Genomic DNA, 20083 nt, shown 5'->3' on the forward strand with positions numbered 1-20083 from the left:
TTAGGCTGGGTTCCGTATGTAGTGACCCCCACGGCGGTCCCATATGTGTATTCTTCCACGGTACGGCTCCCTACGGCGAGCCCGTGTCTTTCCCTCGGCAGAGCTCCTCTGCCGTCTCAGGTTCGTGTTGTCTCCCTCCTAATTGACCGGGGCCACCCCTGAGACTTCCGTATGTTGTGCTGCCCACGGCCAGCCCATACGTGTATTCTCCACATGTTTACTCCCTCTGGGCATGATGTGGCTTCCGCAGCTGCCTTCACAGGCACGCTTTCCCAGCGTTATCCAATACAGTCAGCTGAGTGGGTCTTGCGGAACAGCAGCTTTGACTCTCCCTGCGTGAACCTACCCGCCCGCATCAGATCGGGGTCTGTGGGGCTCATCGCTGGGCGCTGGAAGTGGTAGTAACTATGGCGTTTTCCATAGGGGATCCCAATTCGTCGGTACGTCCGACGTACGTCGAACGTGACCGACTGAATGGGAACGTCTCGGTTACGTATGGTAACCCTCGTTCCCTGAAGGAGGGAACGGAGACGTACGTCCCGTCGCCACAGTTGCTGTACCATCACTGCAGGTCGAGCCACTACGTGTGGCTCCTCAGTGAAAAACAGCGTGCATTCGCTCTCGCTTCCTGTTTATACCCGCGGCGCGGGGCGGAGCGCGAGATGCAAATCTCGCACGCCAATTGTTCATTGGCCGGTTCTAGATAGCTCGAAGCTGATAGGGGCTCCCAGAAGTGATCCCAATTCGTCGGTACGTCCGACGTACGTCTCCGTTCCCTCCTTCAGGGAACGAGGGTTACCATACGTAACCGAGACGTTTTGCATAATTAAGGGCATGGCCACTTGAGTAACTACTGCAAAGATTGCCGCTGCTGTCACTGCAGGATAATGCTCCACAAAGCAAAAGTTTAGGAATGGTTTGAGGAGCACAACAACGAGTTTGAGGTGTTGACTTGGCCTCCAAATTCCCCAGATCTCAATCCATTCGAGCATCTGTGGGATGTGCTGAACAAAAAAGTGCGATCCATGGAGGCCCCACATCGCAACTTACAGGACTTAAAGGGATAGTTCACCCAAAATGAAAATTCTGAATAATTGCTCACCCTTATGTTGTTCCAAACCTGTAAGACCTTCGTTCATATTGAGAACACAAATTCAGATATTTTTGATGAAATCCCAGAGCTCTCTGACCCCTCCAAAGACAGCAATGTAATTAAGATTCAGAAAGGTCCAGAAAGGAAGTAAAGACATCATTAAAATAGCCCATGTGATTCAACCTTAATTTTATGAAACAGCAAGAATGCTTTTTGTGCGCAATAACGTACAAAAATAATTACTTTATTCAATGATTTCTTTCTAGCCTGTGTCAGTCTCCTATGCAGTTTTCGTTGCGCTTTCGAGGTCTACAGCAGCCAATGCTGTTCACGTGAGCACCACAACGCATGTGTGTGATGCTGATGCAGGAGCTGACCAATGGAAACAACGTAGGAGACTGACACGACTAGAACAAAATTGTTGAATAAAGTTGTTACTTTTGTATATTTTTTCCACAGCACACCTTCAGGGGTCTAGTGGAGTCCATCCCTTGAAGAGGTCAGGGCTGTTTTGGCAGTAAAAGTGGAACCAACACAATATTAGAAAGCTGGTCATAATGTTATGTCTGATCGGTGTATATATATATATATATATATATATATATATATATATATATATATATATATATATACACTCACCTAAAGGATTATTAGGAACACCATACCGAATACTGTGTTTGACCCCTTTTCCCCTTCAGAACTACCTTAATTCTACGTGGCATTGATTCAACAAGGTGCTGAAAGCATTCTTTAGAAATGTTGGCCCCTATTGATAGGATGGCATCTTGCAGTTGATGGAGATTTGTGGGATGCACATCCAGGGCACGAAGCTCCCGTTCCACCAGATCCATCCCAAAGATGCTCTATTGGGTTGAGATCTGGTGACTGTGGGGGCCATTTTAGTACAGTGAACTCAGTCATGTTCAAGAAACCAATTTGAAATGATTCGAGCTTTGTGACATGGTGCATTATCCTGCTGGAAGTAGCCATCAGAGGATGGGGACATGGTGGTCATAAAGGGAAGGACATGGTCAGAAACAATGCTCAGATAGGCCGTGGCATTTAAACGATGCCCAATTGGCACTAAGGGACCTAAAGTGTGCCAAGAAAACATCCCCCACACCATTACACCACCACCACCAGCCTGCACAATGGTAACAAGGCATGATGGATCCATGTTCTCATTCGGTCTACGCCAAATTCTGACTCTACCATCTGAATGTCTCAACAGAAATCGAGACTCATCAGACCAGGCAACATTTTTCCAGTCTTCAACTGTCCAATTTTGGTGAGCTTGTGCAAATTGTAGCCTCTTTTTCCTATTTGTAGTGGAGATGAGTGGTACCCGGTGGGGTCTTCTGCTGTTGTAGCCCATCCGCTTCAAGGTTGTGTGTTGTGGCTTCACAAATGCTTTGCTGCATACCTCGGTTGTAACAAGTGGTTATTTCAGTAAAAGTTGCTCTTCTATCAGCTTGAATCAGTCGGCCCATTCTCCTCTGACCTCTAGCATCAACAAGGCATTTTCGCCCACAGGACTGCCGCATACTGGATGTTTTTCCCTTTTCACACCATTCTTTGTAAACCCTAGAAATGGTTGTGCGTGAAAATCCCAGTAACTGAGCAGATTGTGAAATACTCAGACCAGCCCGTCTGGCAACAACAAACATGCCACGCTCAAAATTGCTTAAATCACCTTTCTTTCCCATTCTGACATTCAGTTTGGAGTTCAGGAGATTGTCTTGACCAGGACCACACCCCTAAATGCATTGAAGCAACTGTCATGTGATTGGTTGATTAGATAATTGCATTAATGAGAAATTGAACAGGTGTTCCTAATAATCCTTTAGGTGAGTGTGTGTGTGTGTGTGTGTGTGTGTGTGTGTGTGTGTGTGTGTGTGTGTGTGTGTGTGTGTGTGTGTGTGTGTGTGTGTGTGTGTGTGTGTGTGTGTGTGTGTGTGTGTGTGTGTGTGTGTGTGTGTGTGTGTGTGTGTGTGTGTGTGTGTGTGGTGTGTTCTGTCCAGCATATTTTTGTGATAGATGTATAACTATGCATTCATAAATCCAGAATAGCTGGTTGCACTTTATTTTGATGGTCCCTTTAACATTCTGTTGACTATAAGTAATGTTGCACCTACATGTCTACTAACTCTCATTATAGTGTCATTACAGTTACAGTTATTACTAGACTGGTAAGGTTAGGGTTAGAATAAGTTGACATGTAGTTGCAAAGTTACTTATAGTCAGTAGAATGTCTGTTGTGGGACCATCACAATAAAGAGTTAGCAGATATTATTCAGTCTACTAATACTCTAATGAGATTTTGGTGACATGTAGTTGCACAGTTACTTATAGTCAACAGATTGTTCAAAAGGGACCATCAAAATAAAGTGTTATCGTTAAACTTGATCATGCCCTGCCCTCTGCCATCCCTTTGATTCAAAACATTATTTAAATGTTTCATGTTTGGATGCTCGTCATCTGTAAAAACATAGTTTCATGTGAGGCCCTTAAAAGGTTTGTCTTCTGGTTACATGCTTCTTTGAAACATCTTATTTCCTGTTTTTTTTCCCGTGTCAAACCACATCATGCATTAGCAATAAAACAACATATTAACCACATTGTTTTGAGAGAGGCCAATTTAAGCAGTAGCTACTAAGCAGTAGTATTTTTAATAGTGTCTAAATAAATGAGAGAGTTTTATTTTTTATTTTTTTTTGGAGCAATGGAAAGATGGCTAGGTTAGACATTTTGATGTGGCCAGTGGTGTGAAAGCAGAAAAGTTAAGGTGAAAGTGCACATGTGCCTCTGAAGCAGAGACGGATGGACAGATGGTAAAGACACACTCTAGTGATCTACCCTTATTCTTTAGCGTGTGTGATAGTGTGCTCATTCGTTTTGTATTTCTAAGCCGGAGGATAATTTTGGAAGACGACTGATCATGAGATATTACTTCATTCTTTTGCTTTCCTTGACAATATGTAAATATACCTACATTTATTTTGATACATTTAAAAAAATCACCTATTTATTAACACTTTCAACTATTAAGGTTACTATTGTGTGCTTCATTTTGCAGTCTACTCCTCTGATGTGTCCACTAATAATGTGGATGTTGTTCAGGAAGATGTAAAAGTAGTTCGAGCTGGAGAGGATGTCAATCTTACTTGCACCTCTTCAAATCTTCTGCAATCAACAAAAGCATGGTTTAAACAGAAGGATGATGGAAAATCCTTACAAATTGTGTCTTTATATTTAAATCTACAACCCAGTTGGAATAAGGACTTTGAGAAAACGAATCGCTTTAATCTTACCAAAGGAGATGATCATTTTAATCTGACCATTTTACAGACAAAGTCTTCAGACTCAGCCATATATTACTGTGTAGTTGCATCATATTACAGCATTGGAATGGGTGCAGGCACTAGATTAATCTTTAAAGGTAAGTTTCACTGCTTATTATTTTACCTTTGTTTGATTTGTGCAATCTGATTTTTTTATCCTTACTATTCTTGTTCCTTTTATGCCACATTTCAAGCTGGACACACAACTCTTCATCAGTCTTTGATAGACGCGCTTCATCCAGGGGATTCTGTGAATTTGCAGTGCAGCATCTTCAGTGAGAGTTGTGCTGGAGAACACAGCGTCTACTGGTTCAGACAAAGCTCGGGAGACTCTCAAGGAGTCCTTTACACCAAAGGAGAGAGAAACGGTCAGTGTAAGAACAGCAGTGAGTCTCAAACGCAGAGCTGCGTCTACAATCTCCTCAAGAGCAACATCAGTCACTCTGATGCTGGGATTTACTACTGCGCTGTGGCCGCATGTGGAGAGATACTGTTTGGAAAAGGAGCTCAACTAAATATAAGAGGTAAGATGAAAAGCAAATGTCTGGCTTGAAATGTTGAAATATTTGGCTTTATCTCTCCTATCTGGGAAAGCATGTGATTCATATACAGGAGTACATGATACCAAACGTATCTAAAATGTTTTCTAAGAAAATAAAATGAATTTTGTTTCAGTGAGTGGTGATGTGAATCCAACTCTTCTTGCTCTTGGGATTTCAAACATCATATTTTTGGCTCTTGTTGTTTTTCTGGGAATAAAACTATGCAGAGGACAGAATAAAGGTAATACTTTCTGAATAAAATAAATTTATTATGGTAATTGGAAAATGTACTAAAATGTAAAAACCGCCATTTGTAATAATAACAATTTCTTAATTTCCTAAAGTTCCCGCACCTCAAGAGAATCAGGTAAGTGCACAATTATCTTCCATTTGAGATCCTTTTCAAATCTTTATCAATTTTTTTTTATCAATTTAATATTAGATAATCGATTTGCAGGGTTTTTAAAACCTTTTGGTGTATATTATGCCACATCATGTGTAATTTTCCTCTTATAATTGGAGTGTCTTCTCTCTCTTGATATTAGAATGAAGACAGCATGAATTATGCAGCCATTAGTTTTGCTCAGAAACCTCTGAACACAAGAAGGACCAAATCAACGGTCATTCAGGATCAGTCTCTGTACGCTCAGGTCAGATCACAGCAGTAACATCCAGAGGTTTAGACGAGTGTTGAACTGTTTTAATGTTTTCATCATGATCTTAAATAACATATTTGACTCCATTCATTTTATTTAATTTGTTGTAATAATTTTGGTAATTTCTCTTAGATTTTAAGACTTTATAGATTTTCTTCCTCTAAAATTAAATTCAAACCATAGTCCACACCTTTTTAACTGCAATAAATAGTCTCTGCTGACACAACTTTGATTATATTGCACTGGGAAATTGTTTTCTCAAAAAAATTATATTATTATTATATATATTATAATATAGTATAATATATAATGCCTGTAAAGATCATGTCCTTTATTTCATACATGTTATTTAATTATTAATATTAAGTGCTCTAAAAGTGTTGTTTTTTTATGTAAATAAAAGTAACTAACAATGTCATCACAATACTGATTGCAAGATGAAAACTGGCAGTGGCCATATTTGAATGTTTTTGTTAAACACTTAAAATGTTATTTTGGCTTTGCACCATGTGTCCTGTTAGATATATGCATTTCACAGTAAGCATAATTGTATGTAAAGAAAGGTAGCTTGTGTTTGTGTGTTCTGGATTCATGCATGTATGTTATCAAACTCTGTGTTGTTCCTTTCTGAGCAACTTTGGAATTTGTGTTATGATATGTTCAGTTTTACAGTGTCCTTATGCATCACTTGTGTGTAGTATGCTTCCTTTGCATCTACGAAATGAAAAAATATATATATGCTCATATAATGTGCATTTGTTTAAATGTGTTTGTTATGTTGTCTTTATTCTGTTAAATGTTCGATCCTTGTGCTTGTATAAGATACAGTTTCCTGAAAAAGTACTAGAGCACATTTAGTTGGTCTTTAACAAGAATTCTTAAAGGGGTACTTAATCCCAAAATGAAAATGTTATCATCACTTATCCACCCTCAAGTTGTTCCAAACCTGTATGAGTTTCTTTCTTATGTTGAACACAAAAGAAGATATTAAATAATCTGTGTAATACAACAGTTGATGGTAGCCATTGGCTTCCGTAGTGTAACGAGGATGATCCATGTGCAGTTTATTAACGTAAAACAATCTCAGCGTACAAACAGGCATGTCGAGAAATCTGGGAGAATATCAGAGGCCAGGCAGAAAGTGTGGTCATAACAGGCAATGGGTCATGGGCAGGCAGCAAAAAATCAGAACACACAGCCCAGGCAAGCAGTAACCAAGGGCAAGCAGCACAGAGTCGAAAACGGGAGTCCAAGGCAGAATCAAAACACAGGCACGGTAACAACAGGGGAGATTAACGCTCAGAAATGCAGACGGGGCAAACAAGACTTCGCAATGAGTGACTGAGCAACCAGGGTTTAAATAGTCTGTGTGATGAGGATCAGGTGTGCAGCGATCAGTCCCAGAATGTGGGTGCTTGGGAATTGGAGTCCGAATTAACCATTAGTACTCCGGAGAGTGAGACGGTGGAATCTTCACCGGCGTTTGTGACACGTAGTAGGAAAAAAATACTATGGAAGTCAATGGGTGCCGTCAATTGTCTGGTTTCCTAACATTATTTAAAATATCTTCTTTTGTGTTCAACGGAAGAAAGAAACTCATACAGGTTTGAAACAACATTAGGGTGAGTAAGTGATGACAACATTTTCACTTTGGGGTGAACTATCCCTTTAAAAGAGGAACTTGCTGAATGCTGAATTCAACATATGGTCTGTACTGCCACCTGGTTGTAGATCTTGGTATGAGATCCGTTGGTTTGGCCTCTCTTGTATATTGCGTTCACAACACAGCAAAAACACACAAGAAAAAACAAAACAAAGAACACAGCACAACAATACACATTGAAAGTACTTTATTTATACCATTATACATCTTAAATATATAAAAACAAAAAGTAATATAAGAACGGTAATTGTACAGTGGTACATAAGTTGAATGCCTAGAATATTTTACATTAATGTAGCGGTGAATGTTTATTACATGAACAAAGCAAATAAAAATTATTATACAGCGTCATTATTGCATATTTACTGTGACTGGTATTTTAGTAATTACAGTATTAGCCCATTAACAACTATACTAAAACCATTTACTGATCAAAAATCATTTTCAGCTGTGTTCAAATAAAATTATGGTTATTAATGAATAATACCAGCTAATATATACAGCCGGTTTGGGTTTTTGTTTTGACTAGCGTATGTCTGGTGTTTCTCTTCACTCTTCAAAGTGTTTGTTGGTGGTGGGTGAAGGCCAAAAGTTCACTACACACAAAAAAAAGGACATTCCAGACAATACAATCTTAACTTCCACAAAATTATAGTGATAAATCATCATAAATGTGTTATAAGTGTCTTTAAAACTGGAGAGTTTCATTTGACAAACCTGAATGATTGACACATCATCATCAGTAGTCTGGATTTGCTGATATTTGCCGTCTATTGAATTGATAGACTCTATAATAAAACAGACTATGGTTAACCCTCACATACGTTATCTAATTTTAACATATGACATCTGACAAATAAAATATGATGTCCCACTTTCTAGCAGAAAAGGTGTTTTGCGATATAATATGAACACAATAAGTACATTTAGTTAAGGACACTTACTAAGGATATGAAGTGGGACCAAATATTACATTAAAATAGTATGCAGTATATTTTACACTTCTCATGGAATTAAGACTATGCTTTAACAAACCGTTGATTGTAGAAGCGAGACTATATGAATTCAAACCAACACTTACCTATTCTCCTCATGCAGCACAGCAACATATTGATCGTAATGTTTGATGTCAGCAGCACCGTAAGGCCAATTACAAAGATTAAGTGTGTGTTCTGGCTCTTGAAGTTGGCTAAATCATGAGGAACAATAATTCATATTTATTACACATAGTATACACAATTCATAATAAACCATTTGGAAAGTTGTTGATTAGGATGCCTTGAAATTAAAGAGTGTTTCATGCAAATAGTTCATCATTTAGCACTGTATGACTGATATTTTTCTATGCAACAAATTGAAAGAGTTAAAATGGTGTTCGATATGTTGAAATGCCCACTTTTACCAGGATTCAATTTAGAAACATTTCCAAATAAAGCCTCCCCACATGTGGCCAATGCACAATAGTAAATCCCAGCATCTGAGGAACTGAACGTTTTCTTTGGGAGGTTGTACACGCAGGTCGGTGAAAGACAGCCAGCTTCAGATCTCCCCACACACTGATCACTTGTGTTTCCATTAATATAAATGGATCCTGGAGGAGATTCTCCTGATCCATGTCTGAACCAGTAGAGACGATGTTCACCTCCACCACTCACAAACTGATTTTGGATTGAACACTGTAGAGGCACATTTACCTCCGACTCAACTAGTTCAAACTTGGGCAGCTGTAGATGAGTGGCTTTGCTGGTTTCTGCCCCTAGAATGGATGATGTTTTGCATAAATATCAGTTTTTTTCCCCTCATATCATTATAAATGCTTTAACATGAAGGCGACTCACCTCTAATAACCAGACGAGTACCATTTCCAAAGTTAAGGATATTAGAGAAAGATGTTGCACAGTAGTATGTGGCAGAATCTGATTGTACGGTGTTCATGATCTTCAAAATAAAACTTTCCATTTTTCTTGACACTTCAAAATGATTGCTATCAAATTCATTGTGAAATTGGCTTTCTGACGATTGGAGAATAGAGGAAGAGATGAGACGTGGATCTTCTCCAGTGACTTGCTTGTACCATGAAGCCAGACTTATTTGTTCTGTTGAAATGAAGCAGGACAAAACCGCAGTATCTCCTTCATGAACTGATAAAACCGAATCCAGTTGTATGATGTCTCCATATAGTCCCACCACTGTAAAGAAACACATTGTACAATTAACACTAAAAAGAAACGTATATATCACTAACTAATCAGAAAAAATATTGAAATATAGACATACGCATTTCTGTTAAGAGTAAAACAATCACACAGAGTTTTTTATCCATTTTCTTCTTCAGGCTGGGAAGAGAAGCTCAACCAAAGTTATATCATGTTGTATAACATATTCTGTGATGCACTGTCACATGATTCTGTTCTGTTAGCGCTATTACCCATTTCCTGGACATGACATAGTTCTACAGACACCACAACCACATATTAGATTCATGCATACGCTAAAATATAATCAAACATTTGGAATATGTATCATTTTCCATGGTATTCTTTTTTAGTAACATTTAGTAACACATTTTCATACATGTTCAGTGCTTGTGCGAGTACTTTATTCCCACCAGTGAATACATTTCCATAATCAACCTTCATAAAAAGAATGCTTTGACCTCATTAGCTTATCAGTTGTCTTTTCTCTCTTTTACACTGACTGGTTTTATTTAATTTAATAGATGTGATAATTACAGATATAATTAATGATTCAGTGTCAAAAAGTTTCTGTATACGCCCACATTGTCAATATGATAGGATTACAGTAACATGGCAGCATAGTTTTTTTTGTTTTGTTTTGTTTGTTTTGAGAGGGGGGGGGGGGGGGGGTAGAAGTTTAGAGTTTAGAAGTTGTCTTTTATCTTGTGTTAGATGTTATCTGTCTTGATGGCCTCATTTTTTTCCCACCACGGCCACTGTATTCACCTCTGTTTCCTCACATCTGCAGAATACAATTCAAATTCTTAGATGTAGCTTGTTCCAAAATCAGAGTGTTATTGTTTTGATCTTTGAATAGAGACAAATCTGTCATTGGTAAAAGATACCTGCAAACCTATATTAGTGTAATTTAAGTAATCTGTAGTAGGCCCTTTGCTCTGAATATATGTTCTCTGCTGCCACTTTGTGGTTTTTGGATGTTGGTGCAGGAGGATCTGTTAGTTTAGATATTGATTCTTAAAGCCATTTACTTCTCCAATTACTTACTTCTCAAAAACTGATTCATACATAGGCTACTAAAAAATATCACAAATTATTACCTTGTGACTTGTAAAATTATCATTTCAACTTCAAAAAATGTCAAAATAAGCATCTGTGTATGGAGAATTTTTGCCTCAGCCAGTACAATGGGACTAATGCTGCCTTTCAAGTGATATCAGAGTTATTGTAAATACGAGTTTCCTAGGTTAAAATATGTTTTATACACAGTGAAGAATTTGACGGAAATTACAAACTAATCAGCAAGCGGACTATCTGGATAACATCGTGAATGTTTATGGTTGTCAGTGCATGGGACACTACGGTAGCTATAATTTTGGTTTTAATAAGATTCTCGGGAAATCGATTGCTGCTGTGACAGGTAGGCCTATGCTTTATCTTCCACAACAGCTACATAGCCTTGTCTTCTTTGTAAAGTAGTGCATATTTATATGAATAATCAAGCGTATTGTCCAGCAAAAACAGCCTGTATTTGACCAAAATTCCAGAAACGGCAGCAAGCTTATAGGCTATTAGACAGCCTATTGTGGTGAATGTTGGTTGTCAATAAATGGGACGCTAAATATAATTTTGGCTTTAATAAGATTTTCACAATAAATTGGCAAGAATAAACCTGGGGCCTGTACCATGATGGTAGTTTAACAAACTCAGGGTTACAGGATTAGTTTTGAGTTGACAAAACCAAACCAATCTGTTCAGGCTTTGTTGGTTCCATGATGCTGATCATCAGCTTTCTCTGTCAACTCAGGCTTTGATCCTGAGTTTAGCTGTGACATTAGTAGTGAACAGCCAATCAAATCCTGTGGATTGAAAAATATTAAGAATTTAAACAAATTTTGTTTTATATATATATATTTATATATTTAGTTGATATATAGAGAGAATTGAACATTTAAGCTCTATTGAAGCTATATTGATTTTAAAGCTTATTTGTTTGACCTTTATATAGGCTATTTATGAAAGCACCTATTAATATTTGATTAACTAAAATGATACATGTGTAATTGATTAAGGGTATAATAATTACATAAATTATATTTAAATCATTAACAATTATTATTATTATAAATAAGCATTGTTAAAAGCCAGACGCTTAAGTCTTTTAAAACCATTTGCTATGTAGTGACCTTTAAATTGGAGTAGAAACAGGGGGAGTGACTTTATTGCATCAAAGGCGTGTCACTTTGCTCACAGCTGATTGGTCCAATTTCAGTTTGAGATCTCTAATCCAGAACATAACCTGCCCTGGAGCAGGTTAGCTGTGGAGCGTAAGTTACTATGGAGATGAACACTGCTAAAAGCCAAACCACTTTAATGGTACCTAGAACCCAGGATTGGCACGAACTAAGCTTAAACATATCTGGCTAGCCAGCTAAACCGGCTTCATGGTATAGGCCCCTGGTGTCTTCCATGATTCCTGTTCATTCCGATAACAAAACACTTGAATGCAACAAGCTTGTAATCACGACAAGACAAGCAGGAAGTAGGACATTTCCAAGCATAAAGGCCACTCTAAAGGAAATTGTTTCTTTTTTTGTTCTCAAATATATATGAAGATCACTAATATATTTTCATTTTTCATTAAATATTGATTGTGTATTACAATTTGTGTGAGAAGAAATTATAAAATAAGCTTGATTTTAAAATCATATAAATATTAAAAAAACATATGAATGTAATTGCAAATAAAATAGAATATAATAGCAAAATATCGTAGCCTTCCATGTTATCAAAATGTTGTACCATAGCATCATTTCAATCACTTTTAACATTCATATTTGCATTGCTTTTTTTATTGCATGTGTGAGAATAATTGTGACGTGAATGACTATTACTATTATCTTGAACTTGAATTTGTCTCATATTTGATGTAAATAATTCTGTACAATGCTGTTTATTATTGTGAAGCTGCTTTGAAACAATTTCTATTATATAAAGTGCTATAAAAATAATGGTGACTTGACTTCAATGAGAAGAAAAATGTTGAAAACACGCCACCTTGGAATTGAGAAAATTAAACTTAAGAATACTTTTTTACCATACCTTTATTTTCCAGAACATGCATTTCTCTCCTTGGCACATGTTTGGCCTCACCCACATACAAACATATGTACAAAAATAAAAGTTTTTCGGACGATAGCAGGTCATTGGAAAATCCGATCAGATGACAAACAAATATTTAAGAGGATATTGTCTGTACTTCTTATAGTGATGGGAAACGTTTTTGTTGTTGTGGAAAGGAAATATCTGCACACAAAGCAATAGAACTAAATGTGGTAATATAAAGTTTTCAGCTTTGCTGTTGACATGCTAAACCAGAATACAGTGTGTCCTCAGGGCTGCTCATTCTCTTCACTCTTGAGTGTTTGGTTGGGTACAGCACAGTAGAGTAAGTCAGTTCCCTGTTCTAAAAGAATAAGCAGATTTCCATGTTGTTTATCATGTCACTTACAGATGCATTAACAGTGGGTTTAATCTGTTTTTAATCACCTGGTTTATTGACACACCATCCTTATCATCCTCATCAGTAGTCTGTTTTTGTTGAGATTTTCTCCCTGTTTTTAAATAGAGATATATGACAGTTTGAGATTTCTTATTTAAAAAGAGAGACTTCTCATCGCTGACACAAGGCCTAAAAAGAAATGTTCAAATATTACAGCATTTTTGATTAAGTAAATAATAAAACTAAATGTATCTTCTCTTACACTACTGATCAGGCAATTCATACAATATTCTGTAACAATATTAATATAAATGATGCTCTTTACAGATGAATTAAAAATCATCAAAATGCTTACCATTTTTCCACAAGCAACAAAGCAGAATATTGATGGTAACACTTATTGCCAGTATTGCTGCAAGTCCGATATTAATTAATTGTATGTTCTGGCTTTCATCTGAGTCTAAAGCGTGAGAGGAAAACATTTATTTAGTTTTATATTTTTGTACGTGTAACATTGTTTAGGTCTGTTTTCTCTACAGTACAACAACTCTTACAAAACTTTTGACTATTAAAGCATGACATTTCCAAATATAAGTACCGAAGAAATAATCAAATGTATACACTTACCAGGATTCAGTTTAGAAACATTTCCAAAATAAGCCTCCCCACATGTGGCCAGCGCACAGTAATACGTTTCATTATCTAGTGAATTTAACGTTTTCTTTGGGAGGTTGTACACGCAGGTCGGTGAAAGACAGCCAGCTTCAGATCTCCCCACACACTGATCACTTGTGTTTCCATTAATATAAATGTATCCTGGAGGAGATTCTCCTGATCCATGTCTGAACCAGTAGAGACGATGTTCACCTCCACCACTCACAAACTGATTTTGGATTGAACACTGTAGAGGCACATTTACCTCCGACTCAACTAGTTCAAACTTGGGCAGCCGTAGATGAGTGGCTTTGCTGGTTTCTGCTCCGAGAATGGATGATGTTTTGCATTAATATCAGTTTTTCCCCTCATATCATTATAAATGCTTTAACATGAAGGCGACTCACCTCTAATAACCAGACGAGTACCATTTCCAAAGTTAATGATATTAGAGAAAGATGTTGCACAGTAGTATGTGGCAGAATCTGATTGTACGGTGTTCATGATCTTCAGAATAAAACTTTCAGTTTTTCTTGACACTTCAAAATGATTGCTATCAAATTCATTGTGAAATTGGCTTTCTGACGATTGGAGAATAGAGGAAGAGATGAGACGTGGTTCTTCTCCAGTGACTTGCTTGTACCATGAAGCCAGACTTATTTGTTTTGTTGAAATTAAACAGGACAACACCGCAGTATCTCCTTCATGAACTGATAAAACCGTATCCAGTTGTATGATGTCTCCATGTATTGTCTCAACTGTTAAAAGATTACAAACTTTAGATCTTTAGAAAAGCATTAACATTTTTTGTTACATTTATGTGGATATTATTGAAATGGCACTTACAGATGTCATACAAGAGGAAGATCATCAAACAAAGTTGTTTGTCCATTTTATCTGCATCCAGATCATTCTTCGCTCAGGCTAAGAAAAGTACAGTAGCTCACACAGTTAACTGTTATATGCCCTTATACCTGATAAGATCACATGATTTTCTAAGTCAGCAAACCATGCTCATTTCCTGGACTTGACACAGTTTTAAGTGCAGAGTGCTTCCAACCACAGACATAAACGTTTGATCCATGTAAAATATAACTGGATGATATACTTCTCATTTTTCCAACAAAAGTGAACATTGAACATTTTATTTGTTCTCAATCTAAAATTATAAGGGCATAAATTAAAATAAATTCATCAATTCATTCGTTTTATTCGACACAGAACTTATCTGTATTTGACTATTAACTGAAATGGGTGAGATTTGGTTTTACTCTAATATTTAATATAATTTTTTCTTATTATTATTATTCTTTCAGTTCATTGTCAGTTCTCGTCGCATTAGATTTGGTTGTTCTGTATGTGTTTATTACGGTGGCCCAGTAGTGCACAACACAACGAAATTTAAAAAGCATACATAAGTTCACAACACAACGAAATAAATCCACAACACAACGGAATGAAACCACAACACAACGAAATCAAGCCACAACACAACGAAATCAAGCCACAACACAAAGAAAAATCCACGACACAACGAAAAATCCACAACACAACGAAAATGCTCCCGACCACTAGGGGACTCTCGGAGTGCGGTAAAGTTAGTTTCCCTTGCATTGTTCTATATAGATTCGCCAATCTTACAAATATTTAAACACTACGATCAGTTTTAAGTGTGCAGTTGTATATCGACATGAAATATCAATTAAAAATCACTTACATGCATAATAGCTGCATATTTATACTTGAGAACGCTTTAACCCGCTGCCTCGGCGCTAATGCAGGTGATTTTAAATTAATATTTCATATAGATAAACAATGGTTGGCCTACGTACTGTTAAAACTAATTGTGGTATTGATTTCTTTGTAAGATTGCCGACTCTATAGAACAGAGGCAACTTTACAGCGCTCCGAGTGCCCCCGAGTGGTTGGGAGTATTTCCGTTGTGTTGTGGTTTGATTTCGTTGTGTTGTGGCTTGATTTATTTGTGTTGTGGCTTTTTCGTTGTGTTGTGAACTTATGTTTGCTTTTTATATTTCGTTGTGTTGTGCACTACTGGGCCACCGTAGTTTATTGTTCCTGAGTTGTAAATATATACTTAAGCTGCTTGCATTTAGATCCTGCTGAGATCTTTGTGACCGAAAAACTGACCAAGCAATGGATCTAGCAGCAGTTAAAATGATCCTCCTCTCGCATGGGAACCAGTTCCTTGAGAGACATGTGGGATTTCTTGGAATTATACCATCTTGTGCATAATAATGACAACTGCCTGTGTGCGCTTTTCAATAAAGGTTTCAATGAACGTCTCAATGAAGAGATGAGAGTGCACCTGCAAGGAGAGGGACCTCGAGGGACACTTAGGGAGTACATGGACTGGGTACTCATCCACCTTTACCATATGCGAGAGTGAGGAGGAAAACTGCAGACGCGGAGCCAGAGCCCGCCACGATGCCAGAGCTGAAGCCTGAGGCCAATGTTGTCCTGGAGCCCGAGTCAGAAGAATCGTCTGACCAGGATCTGAGCCGGTTCCTGAGGGAATACTGGTGGAGTTTGAAGGGATGAAGTGGAGCCCTAGTCCCTCTACTGTAGTGAAGGAGGATTTGCTGATTGATTGGGAGAGTGATTATATTCTTCCTGATTCATTTCACTGCACCCAACCTGTTTCTTCACCCAGCACCGGATTGTTAGAGTGTATGTTGCCGCCTTGCCTCCCACCTCCTCTGCCTGTTTCTAGTCAGCCAAATTAAATGTCTGCTTGTTCCGCATCGACAAAGTGGGTCATTCCTGTATTTTATGTCTGTCCTTTATCATCCAAGAAAACCTTTTGTAAACCCCTGCCTGCACTGCCCAGTCCTTCAGCCCTGCCTGCACTGTCTCCTCACAGCCCTTCAGCTCCTCCTACATTGGCTCCACCCATCTGCTTGGATTCGCCTTGGGCTTCGTGTTCGCCAGCCCTGGAATGTCGACCCACTAGCTCTGCCTAGAACCTCCAGGCCTGAAACTCCACCTCGGCCTGTCAAGCAGTCAGCTCCGCCTTGGCTCCTCATCCTCTCGGCTCCACCTATTACCATCATCCCTACGACTCCACCGGGCTTTCCCATCCCTCCGGCTCCACCTTGATCAGTCGTCAATCTACCTGTGCCATGGATTTTCGGGGACTTTCGTCCCTCCACCCCTTTGGCTCCCATGGGCTTCTCCTTCCCTCCTGGTCTGCCTTGGTCCTCAGTCGCTCTGTCTTCGTCTCAGTCCTGGATTGGTTTTTACTAGTTTAGTTCAGTTTTCTGTGTTTTCAGGTTGTTTCCTTGGTTATTGTCTGATTATTGTTTGCACCTGGTGTTCATTTAGTTAATTAAATTCAATACTGTGTATTGAAGTCCTTTGTTTCTTTCTGTTCTGTGTCATGTGTACAGTGGTTGTGCTGTTTCTAGTGTTCTGAGTAGTTTGAGTTCTGTTAAATATACACTGCTGCGAATAGATCCGTTTCCTCATCTCTATTGCAACTGTCCATGACAGCAGTGCTAATAGATCAATTTGGGTCACAGGTACAGTATATAAAACAGCACTGCAAACTTTGACATAGAATATCACTGTCCGTGGTCCTGAAACTACACAACTCTGTGTTATTTCTGATGCGCTGCTGATTTGTGAGCACAAAACTAAATATATATTTTGATGCAACATAATTAGTTTCCAACAGCAAATAAATTAAATATGATATAATCATATCATACAGCAGGTCACATATTATCATCTTTGATTTGCTACCATGAATGGAATGAATGTCTTTATCACCTTTTGTTCATTCTGCAGTAGAACTAATCAATAAAATAAATAATAAACTTAAACAATTGGTGAATTTTTATAATATATTATATTTTATACATTTAATATCTTTCAATATATTGTATTACTTAACTATAGGTGAACAAGGCCTACTCTTGTAAGTATGTAATCTTTTTCAATGTTAATGTACTTTTTTACCTGTAACATGATAAACATGTTAAAATGTCCTATCACAGTTCATGCAGAGACACCTTTAAGTTAAATATTACAAAGTTAATTTGAAACTGTAGCTCTGTCAAAACATTACAGTTTTTGTTTTCAGAATCATGACACTGCAACTCTGGCTTAACCGATGGTGTGAGTTTGAGCCAGGACTACCTGTTTATCTTAACAATAAAACCCGTCTGACAGTTATTTTTGCTGTCCCATTTGGGAGTTACATACTGTTCTTCATCTTTTTAAAACAACCCTTTACGCACATGCATTTTTCATACATGCACTCTTTCTAATTCATGCCTTTTTTTGGTCTGCCATAGTCTGACAGATCAAACCAAGGCAAGAACATGTTTGCTCTTTACTGTTATTAATACAAACAATGAGCTGATAAGCATCAGAAAGGTGATATTTTAACATGTGTTCATATTAGTAGGTTAAACTGTACTACTGGAAGTTGTAAAGCTTTGTCATGCGGTGCCCCATGAGAACAAATGTAACACCTGAAATCAAAAGTCTTTGTAGTTCACTCTTTCACATGTGGTAGCGATAAATAGACTAAGCAGGCAAATGCATGTGACTGTTTTTGACACCTTTTTTTTAGCAACATCAGGTACTGTGGAAACTTTTGACCACTAAGATTGAGCTCTTGTGAAGGCTGCCTGCTTGATCTTTCCATTCTGTTTTTACTTTCATGCACTGACCACAAACACAACACTGAGACAGACGGTCTGCACTGTGAACTCATAGTTGAGGTTGCTGATCTGTCTGTTATGTTTTCCACTGTAATGCTAAATAACACATGCAATTAACAAAATAACAATAATAGTAAATTAAAATACAGCACATCATTATTGCATTTGTCACATATGTATATAGTCTTACTCTTTAAAGAAACAAAACAAAAAAAGAAATAACTTTTAGTGGTGTGATGAAACGAAATATTAAAATGTATATTTAATTTTTTTATTACTACATAAAGCAGAACCTAGAACTTATTGAAATGAGCAAAAACGTATCATGCCCTTACAAATAATTTCATATCTGTTGTGTATTATTGTAACTTGCAGTGTTTTGTTCTTCTTGCACGGTTTTTCCTGTTTTCAGCAGCAGGGGGAGCCGAATAAGGTAAGGTAAGAAAGCAGTGCTGAAACATCGGAAATGTTTAAAGATACAATATGGGTGCTTCTCAAATGGAAGGCTGCATCCTAGTGAGGTTGTGTTCCTCTAGTCCGGTCCTTCTGAGACTTCTAGGCCAGAGTCCTCCTCCGCATTAAACGCTAGAATGAAACGGCTTAGTAAGAGCACTCCCCCAGTGGTTTATATTATTGGCAGCTTAGTGTTAAAGAGATAGTTCACCCAAAAATGTAAATTCTGTCATCATTTAGTCACCCTCAAGTTGTTCCAAACCTGTATACATTTCTTTGTTGGGTTGATACTATTTCATACAGGTTTGGAACAACTTGAGGGTGACTATACACGATGACATTATTTTCATTTTTGGGTGAACTATCCCTTTAAGTGACTAAGTTACACCAAAACAAAAGATAACATGTATGCCTTGCCCTTAATCTCAGAAAACATCACTTTTGTCTTATATTTCATAATGAACTTAGGCAGTGCCAACTTGTTTTCCATCAGTTTTTTTTTTTTGTGAATTGAAATGCAATGGGTTGTGGATTGTAATACACATTCAAATTAACTCTGTTAGAGAGATACATAAATTAAAATTAAAAACATTTTAAATAAAAAATAAATACAATTATGCTGGCTGATTAAATTGAGAATCGCTCTCCATGTCATAATGGCAAAATCATAACCCAATATATAATTTCATCATGACGATAACATTCCCATGCCCAACGCAAATGTGTATGACACCAAGGGTTTCTCATTCAATAGAGTAGGCCTGCGCGTCAAAAATAATTCAAATTATTGAATATATTTTGAGACAAATGTCTAATTAATGATTTTCAGTTTTGTTCAAGGTAATTAGAGCAACAGTTTTTCAATAACGGAAAAATATGTAAAAGTCTGGTATTTGGGGTAAAGGCACAATAATTAACATGATACATGATTGCCATTTGATGACATGGTAAGATTCAGATGGTAAATATCATATATTATGATGGGTGTCCACCTTAGAGGTAATCACCATATTTATAATCAAACCACCATAATTAAAAAATATATATGATATTAATCACATCATATTATAAAATATAATTTATTTACTGCAAATCTATAATAAATTATTTTGGGATCTCCTTCAATGCTTTCAGAATCTTTACTTTAAAAAAAATAATTTTGTTTCTGTATCTTAAAAATATATTTTTTTATATTAACATATTTGAATGACAGTAGCCTATATTTATTGAACAAAAATGAATTATTTTATTTATCAAAATAAACAGAAAATTGTACAAACTTTGCTAAAGTGATTG

At 37.3% G+C, this 20083-nt stretch overlaps 2 protein-coding genes across 2 annotated transcripts; one reads left to right on the forward strand and one right to left on the reverse strand.

Moving 5' to 3' along the window:
* Positions 1 to 3998: 3998 nt before the first annotated feature.
* On the forward strand, positions 3999 to 5644 carry LOC307143323 (uncharacterized protein; the record flags this gene model as incomplete). Its single annotated transcript, XM_079844803.1, has 6 exons — positions 3999 to 4071; positions 4170 to 4532; positions 4629 to 4958; positions 5110 to 5217; positions 5321 to 5343; positions 5522 to 5644. Exons 1-6 carry the CDS (start codon positions 4032 to 4034, stop codon positions 5642 to 5644), a joined length of 987 nt encoding a protein of 328 aa, XP_079700929.1. The 5' UTR covers positions 3999 to 4031.
* Positions 5645 to 7468: 1824 nt separating this feature from the next.
* Positions 7469 to 9691, reverse strand: nitr5 (novel immune-type receptor 5). The gene is made up of 6 exons (XM_079845185.1): positions 9573 to 9691; positions 9134 to 9484; positions 8698 to 9051; positions 8377 to 8484; positions 8013 to 8083; positions 7469 to 7891 (listed from the first exon to the last, which is right to left on the reverse strand). The coding sequence occupies exons 1-6, from the start codon at positions 9616 to 9618 to the stop codon at positions 7889 to 7891; spliced, it is 933 nt and encodes a 310-aa protein (XP_079701311.1). The 5' UTR covers positions 9619 to 9691; the 3' UTR covers positions 7469 to 7888.
* Positions 9692 to 20083: the final 10392 nt, after the last annotated feature.

The sequence above is a fragment of the Gobio gobio genome (genome assembly GCF_949357685.1).
Source record: "Gobio gobio genome assembly, chromosome: 2".
NCBI classification, from domain to species: domain Eukaryota; kingdom Metazoa; phylum Chordata; class Actinopteri; order Cypriniformes; family Gobionidae; genus Gobio; species Gobio gobio.

What these genes read in the sequence shown, in the direction of transcription:
- nitr5 (XM_079845185.1), bottom strand. Translation starts at nt 9,618, where the DNA reads ATGGATAAAAAACTCTGTGTGATTGTTTTACTCTTAACAGAAATGC. An exon ending in TTTACTCTTAACAGAAATGC is followed by an intron (nt 9,485 to 9,572) that starts GTATGTCTATAT and finishes GTTTCTTTACAG; the next exon opens with TGGTGGGACTATATGGAGAC. An exon ending in TGTTTCTAAATTGAATCCTG is followed by an intron (nt 8,485 to 8,697) that starts GTAAAAGTGGGC and finishes CTCATGATTTAG; the next exon opens with CCAACTTCAAGAGCCAGAAC.